Source organism: Trichechus manatus, unplaced genomic scaffold, assembly GCF_000243295.1.
Source record: "Trichechus manatus latirostris isolate Lorelei unplaced genomic scaffold, TriManLat1.0 scaffold00112, whole genome shotgun sequence".
Classification (NCBI taxonomy): Eukaryota; Metazoa; Chordata; class Mammalia; order Sirenia; family Trichechidae; genus Trichechus; species Trichechus manatus.
The window spans coordinates 9255310-9262700 of record NW_004444048.1 but is presented as its reverse complement, the minus strand read 5'-3'; the positions used below and the strand labels follow the sequence as shown (position 1 = coordinate 9262700).

Below are 7391 nucleotides of genomic sequence, written 5' to 3'. Positions count from 1 at the left end.
AATCCCACCTGGTCGTGATGTATTATTTTTTTGATATGATGCTGAATTCTGTTGGCTAGGATTTTGTTGAGAATTTTTGCATCTATATTCATGAGAGATACTGGTCTGTAATTTTCTTTTTTTGTGGTGTCTTTGCCTGGTTTTGGTATCAGGGTTATGTTGGCTTCATAGAATGAATTCGGAGGTGTTGCTTCCTTTTCTACGTTCTGAAATAGTTTGAGTAGTACTGGTACAAGCTCTTCTGTGAATGTTTTGTAGAATTCTCCAATGAAGCCATCTGGGCCAGGGTTTTTTCTGATTGAGAGTTTTTTTCTTAATTACCTTTTCGGTCTCTTTTCTTGTTATGGGTCTGTTCAGATTTTCAACCTCACTTTGTGTTAGTTTGCGTAGGTAATGTGTTTCTAGAAATTTATCCATTTCCTGTACGTTTTTCAAATTTGTTGGAATATAATTTTTCATAGTACTCTATAGTCATCCTTTTTATTTCAGTTGGGTCAGTTATAATGTCCCCCATTTCATTTCTTATTTGGATTATTTGCATCCTGTCCTGTTTTTCTTTTGTCAGTCATATATTGGGGGGAGGGGATAGGAGAGGAAAAGATGGTTGTAACCAAAAGAGGAAAAGGAAAAATAAAGATTGCACTAAAAAATTTCAAGTATATAATCAGATTTATTCATGAATGTAAAATCTTGTATATGTGGGGGTATTTATATACAGAAATTAAATAAGATTTTTTATTTGTTTGTTTAAAGTATGAGTTTCTCAGATAGTTGTAATTTTAGGTCCCATATGCAATATGTTGGTTAGATGTGCATTGCCGTTGAGTCAGTTCCAACTCATAGCAACCTTATAGGACAGAATAGAACTGCTCGTAGGCTTTCCAGGGAAGCAAACTGCCACATTTTTCTCCCACAGAGCGGCTGGTAGGTTTGAACTGCAGATCTTTCAGTTAGCAGGCAAGGACTTCACCACTGCGCCACCAGGGTTCCAGATGGGTCTTGACAATCCCTAAATCTCTTTTGGGTTGTTGCCTTCTCTGCCTGCTCTATGTTATGCATGTACTATCCTGGCACTTAGTTTGGTCTCCTTATGATTTGTACTGTTTGGGTAATCTTTGTGGTTATAGTTCTTTCTCTGATGATCTCATTACCCACATAAATTTTAAGAAAAATAGTGAAAATAAATTGGTAGGATTAAAGAGAAGCTTTTAAATTAGTGAGCCACAGTTGTATGTTTATTTAGGAATATATGACTGAAATCATAGTGGTAACTGTTTCTTAGAATTGGAAAGATTGCCTTAGGAGAAACTTTTTTTTTTTTTTTCATTTAAAATTCATTTTAATAAATGAAGTATGCTGGGGGAAATGTGGAGTGCATGGTGTCATATTCACAAGTTCTTAGTAAAGACTGTGAAGCAGAGCACAGACCACACTGTTCTAATGGCGTGATCAACAGTTGTTTATCATTCACGGAATAAATAGGACAGGGATGAGTAGAACAGCAAACATCCTCATCAACCAAGTTCCCTGAAGTTAAGCTCTGGCCCCAGGGTGTGATCTTATGATCACATGCATGTGTGCCCCACTTAGCACCTTGAAAGAGGAACACTGACACCCGTCTCTCCCCGCTTAATATACTAAGAGGACAGCCATATCTACCTGCCAGATAACATGTAGAGAGATCAAGTAGGGGAAAGGGGCAATAAAAGGGGTAATAAAAGGTAAAAAGGAGTAATAAAAGTGGAAGGCCACCTATGGGTAACAGACAGTATTCATTGCCCCTACTTAGGGTGGGTGACCGTCTCCCAATGGCTATTCTAGATTTACTGGCGTCAGGAGCATTCCTTCCCCCTTTACGCCATTAAGATAGCTTAACAGAGTTCTCAGTTTCTTCAGAAAGCAATCATCTCCCACTAAAGCACATACTTTACTTTGTGTGCATTAGAAGTTATTATGCCCATTAGTAGCTAGGGAGGCGGTAAGAGAGATTATAACACAAGTGCACCCAGCCTAGAGGAAGAGCATCTTGTTCATTACTGAGCGCAGACTAGGCTTTTGAATCTTGCAGAGCTGAAGTTGTAAATATTAATATAAAATGTACACCCTGTTTTATGTAAGGGCTAAACGTTAATAAGCATTAGAAGTAGTGTTAGGAATCAGTACAATGTAATTTACTTTATTATATTTTTATTTCAGATGCCTTTGGTGCTTCATGAAGAATATTTCCAGATATATCACAGACATTAAGCCTTTGCCTCCCAACATAAAAGATAGACTGATCAAAATAATGAGCATGCAGGGGCGGATAACAGATTCAAATATAAGTGAGGTAAGAGAATGTGTAACTTTAAACCATACATATTAGATTTTACTGTTTAGATACGGTTTCGGATTTTTGGAGCAATGGGATATAGTAGGATTAGTAATCATTTTTAAATGTAATAAGCATCAGTTTATTCTTCCTCCAGATAACCGAAAAGTCAAAAAAAAAAAAAACAAAAACCTCCCACCATTCTTTCAGTTATTTCCCTTTTGCCTTCATGGTACCAACACTCTTAATCTCCATCTTTCAAAAACATTTAAAACGATTTGCTTAAGATCCATAGTAAGAAATACATGTTACATCATGGTCCCATACTCAAGTCACACATATGTGTAACAATACTGTGTGCTGTACACTTTGATATTTTATGTTTTATTTTATTACATGTTTTATTTCATTTAAAAAGTATTGATTACAATACTTTATGAAAGTTGATTTTATAACTCATTAATGGGTAATGATAAGCAGTTAAAAATTACTCTTCTAAACTTACCCCATTCTTCTTCGGGATACTTTACTCCCTTGCCTCAAACTAAGCTAACCTTTAGGACACCTGTGCCTTTAATTGACTTTTCTATGAGGTAGTTAAGTATAGTAAGGACCTCCAACCTGAATTTAAATCCTAGCTTTGCTACTTTTTCTGACTTTGATCTTCAGTTCTGTTAATTGTAAAATGGGGGAGGGGTGATAAAAAGTAACTGTTCGCAGAGGTTTTAGGAGGACTATTTCAGAGCAGCTAATGTGTTGCTTGGGAAATGGGATCTGTGAGCTTGAAACTGAGACAACAGCAGGCCAGTGTAGGAACCTGAGTCTTCCAAAATAGATAGGAAATTGAAGTAATGAAAGGGAGGTGGCCTGATGTTGAGATATTGTTGTAGAAGCAGTGGGAAGTTGGTTTTTTCTTTCTTGATAGAAAGAGAGGATTCATACTTTTTATATTTACTAAATAATTTAGTTTATTAACTTTATGGACATCAGGTTGTGTAAAAACTACCCCTTTGCTCTAATCTTTCAGAGTGTCAAAACATAATCCTAAAAAATGTTAAAAACATAATTCTCACATAAATAGTAAGCATGTGCCAAAGTTTTAAATAACTCACTAATAGAAGAAGTAGCAGGAATACAGAGTCCCTGGATGATGCAAGCAGTTAATGTACTTGGCTGATAACTGAAAAGTTGTAGGTTCAAGTCCATCCAGAGACACCTTGGAAAAAAGGCCTAGTGATCTTCTTCTGAAAAATCAGCTATTGAAAACTCTGTCGAATCCAGTTCTACTCTGAAACACATGGGATCTCCATGCATCAGAATAAACTTGACAGCAGCTGGCATATTTGGTAGCAGGAATGCAAAACTAGTTCAAAAGAGGATTTGAGAATCTGTCTATCTGTCTAAACCTACACACACACACACATACACACAAAACAATGCCGGCATAAGATTACTAAATTAAATACAAAATTTGATCATGTTTTACAGGGCAATAAGACTAACCACAGAGGCCATCTTCTCTGCTGAATGGAAATCTTTGTGTCTATATAGGAAAATAAGTATCTCTATAGGAAAATAAGAATTTGCATTTTATCAGTTTTCTACAAGTTAACATCTCACTTTATAGAATTGTAAAGCAATTAGAATCTACACACTTGAATTAATAGTAAACAGTAAGTTCAAACCTGATGCCATCAAGTCGATTCTGACTCATAGTGACCCTATAGGACAGAGAAGAACTGCCCCATAGGCTTTCCAGGGAGTGGCTGGTGGATTTGAACTGCCGACCTTTTGGTTAGTAGCTGAGCTCTTAACCACTGCACCACCAGGGCTCCTCCAAAAGTAGGTCAGTATATAGTAAATAGTAGCAGCTGCACTTGAGGTGCGTTGGCTTGGAATCGAACCCAAGTCTCCAAATGGGAGATGAGAATTCTACCACTAACCACCACTGACATCCCTAAAGCAGCCTAAATGTTCAACTTAGATGTTTGCCAATGTGGGATACATTTAATAAGTAATGATACGTGCATAAAATAGAATAGTATGCAACCACAATAAATTGTTTTTAAAAAGTTATCATCTTATAATACATATGATCTGATCCCATTTTTTCTTCAAAGAGTTATTGTAAAATTCGAAAAGCATCAAAACTAGTATAATATAATGACTATCTCTAGGTGTTGATATTATGGGTAATTTTAATTATAATGGTTAAAAGTGTGGGCTTTGGAATCAGAAAGACCTGTGTTCAAATCGCAACTCTCCTACTTAGGGCTGTGTAGCATTGTGTTGGCTAATTAAGCTCTTGGTACCTCAATTCCCTCATTTATAAAATGGCAGTGACCAAGCTCTCAGGGATGTGTGTGTATGTGTGTGTGTGAGGGAGAGAAAGAGTTAAATGACATAGTACATATAATGCACTTAGTATCCTTCCTGGCAAGGACCCAATAAATAGAGTTATCCTTACTATTATTATAATTTTTCAATATTTTCTGAATGTTTTATAACAATAATATATTATTTATATTCAGAAAAGTAAAGCTACTCCTATTCTGGAAAAAAGGAAAGAAAAATACCCCTAGGAAGAGAGCTCAAGAATGAACTAAAGCTCAGAACGCTTAGAAATTGATCTCTGTTCGTTGGTCTCAAGTAAACACTCAATAATTGTGGATTTGTTTGTACTGAGCCCTGGTGGTGCAGTGGTTAAAGCCATCAACTGATAACCAAAAAGTTGGTGGTTCAAAACTGCCAGTGGCTCTGCGAGAGAAAGATGGGGCATTCTGCTTCCATAGAGATGGAAACCTTGGAAAAGCCTTGGAAACCTTATGGGGTTGTTATGAGTCAAGTTGACAGCAGTGGGTTTGGTTTTGGGTTTGTTTGTACTAGCTCCCAAAAATAAGAATAAAGAATGTAAATATTGTAGATAATGCTTACCTTATAAACATTTGATATTATAAGTGATTAAAGACTCATACCTGCTGAGCAAAGAGGCATATAAGTAGAGTCTCTACTAACAGGAACTACCAGAAGAGAATAAGCACCCACTGGCTTGGTTATGTTGGAGCCCTGCTGGTGCAGTGGTTAAGAGCTCGGTTGCTAACCAAAAGGTCGGAAGTTCAAATCTACCAGCTGCTCCTTGGAAACCCTATGGGCCAGTTCTACTCTGTACTATAGGGTCGCTATGAGTCAGAATCGACTCGACAGCAATGGGTCTGGGTTTTTTTGGGTATTTTTTGCCTTGGTTATGCTTCTCAGGTCTCGAGGGTCCTTACTTGGCACCAGCTGTCTCCACAATGCTCTGTGTCCCAGTTAGGACTTTGGAGGCACTGGAAGCTTTACCTCCAGCTGGAGGTCGGCTTGGTTTTGTCTTGCTTTATTTATCTGTCTCCATACAAATACATTTTTGTATTCTTTGCTATATTTTCCATCAGCCACTTGTCCCAAAGCCTGTGATCAAAAGGAAACACCAAAACACTGAATTTTTAATAAACATTTATTTTTATAGAAAAGCCTAATTTTTCAAAATCATGTGTTTGTTACAGATTTTACATCCTGAAGTTCAAACTCTAGATCTACAGAGCTGTGATATTTCAGATACTGCTCTCCTGCACCTGTGTAACTGCAGAAAACTGAAGAAATTAAATTTAAATTCCTCAAAAGAAGACAGAATTTCTATAACTTCAGAAGGTGTGTGTCTTAGTCTGGTTTTTCTAGAGGAGCAAAACCAGTGAAACATATGTATAAATATATAGAGAGAGATTTACTTCATAGAAATGGCTCGCACAATTGTAGAGGCTGGCAAGTCCCAAATCGGTGAGTCAGGCAGCAGGCTGGAGACCTCTTCTGGCTCACAGAGTTGCAGGGCCTGGCCAGTCCAAAATCCGCAGGTCAGACAGGAGGCCAGAGACTTCCTCAGGCTTATGTCCCAAGAACCAGAGGTCAGGTGACAAGAAGAGTGCAGGGTTGAGAGAGAGAGAGCTTTGCCAGAAGATCCAGTTATATACTGGAGAGAGGCCACGTCCCCAAGGAAACTCCCCTTTCAACTGACTGGCTGATCACATCAGATCACATCATGGAAGATGATTACATCATATTACATTGTGAAAGAGCACCCAGTCCAGTGTCTGCCAAACCACTGAGAATCATAGCTTAGCCAAGTTGACACATAACATTAACCATCACAGTATGTTTATTAACAATGAAGGAATTGAAAAATTATGATTCACCCATCCAGTATTATTTTGGAGCAAAAAAGGGGAAAATCTGTCAAAAGGAGTATGAAAATGTGAAAGAAATAGAAATTATCAATAAAATTTATCAATAGAAATATTCAGACTAGGATAAAACATCGAAATTAGAATATTTACTTAATTTTTATCACCAGTGCTGAAAGTTAAGAAATACATTGGGTAAGTCACTACCTTTCATTTTAAACATATTTAAGGTATAGAGGTATTCATCCATATTTATTTTTCCTAGTGTACTGGAACAAGAAATGACCAGTACACACTTTAAGTTGAGGCTTTTTTTATGTAATAAATAACAGAGTTAATCATCAGATGAAGCTAATTAGGTACTCTCTTATCAGTCTATGCAATGCTTACTTGTTTGTTTGTTTTTTAATTGTACTTTAGATGAAGGTTTACAGAGCAAATTAGTTTCTCATTAAACAATACACATATTGTTTTATGACACTGGTTGCCAATGCCGGAAATGTCAGCACTCTCCCCTTCCCACACTTGGGTTCCCCATTACCAGCTTTCCTGTCCCCTCCTGCCTTCTCATCCTTTCCCCTGAGCTAGTGTGCCCATTTAGTCTCGTTTTGTATTATGGACCTGTCTGATCTTTGGCTGAATGGTGAACCTCAGGAGTAACTTCATTACTGAGTTAAAAGTGTGTAAGGGGCCATACTCTTGGGGTTTCTCCAGTCTCTGTCAGACCAGTAAGTCTGGTCTTTTTTTGTGAGTTAGAATTTTGTTCTACGTTTATCTCCAGCTCTGCTCAGGACTCTCTATTGTGAACCCTGTCAGAGCAGTTGGTGGTGGTAGCCAGGCACCATCTAGTTGTGCTGGACTCAGTC

The 7391-nt window shown here is 37.5% G+C and overlaps 1 protein-coding gene across 5 annotated transcripts in view; it reads left to right on the top strand.

Annotated features, from left to right (window-relative positions):
- AMN1 (antagonist of mitotic exit network 1 homolog) overlaps nucleotides 1-7391 on the top strand; it is an 87749-nt gene that overhangs the window by 41743 nt on the left and 38615 nt on the right. For all 5 annotated transcript variants that reach the window (XM_023738091.1, XM_023738090.1, XM_004383618.2 and 2 more), the window contains exons 2-3: nucleotides 2197-2329; nucleotides 5854-5998. In XM_023738091.1, coding sequence (XP_023593859.1) covers nucleotides 2213-2329; nucleotides 5854-5998 — 262 coding nt within the window. In that variant the 5' untranslated portion in view covers nucleotides 2197-2212. The remainder of the gene's footprint in view (nucleotides 1-2196; nucleotides 2330-5853; nucleotides 5999-7391) is intronic.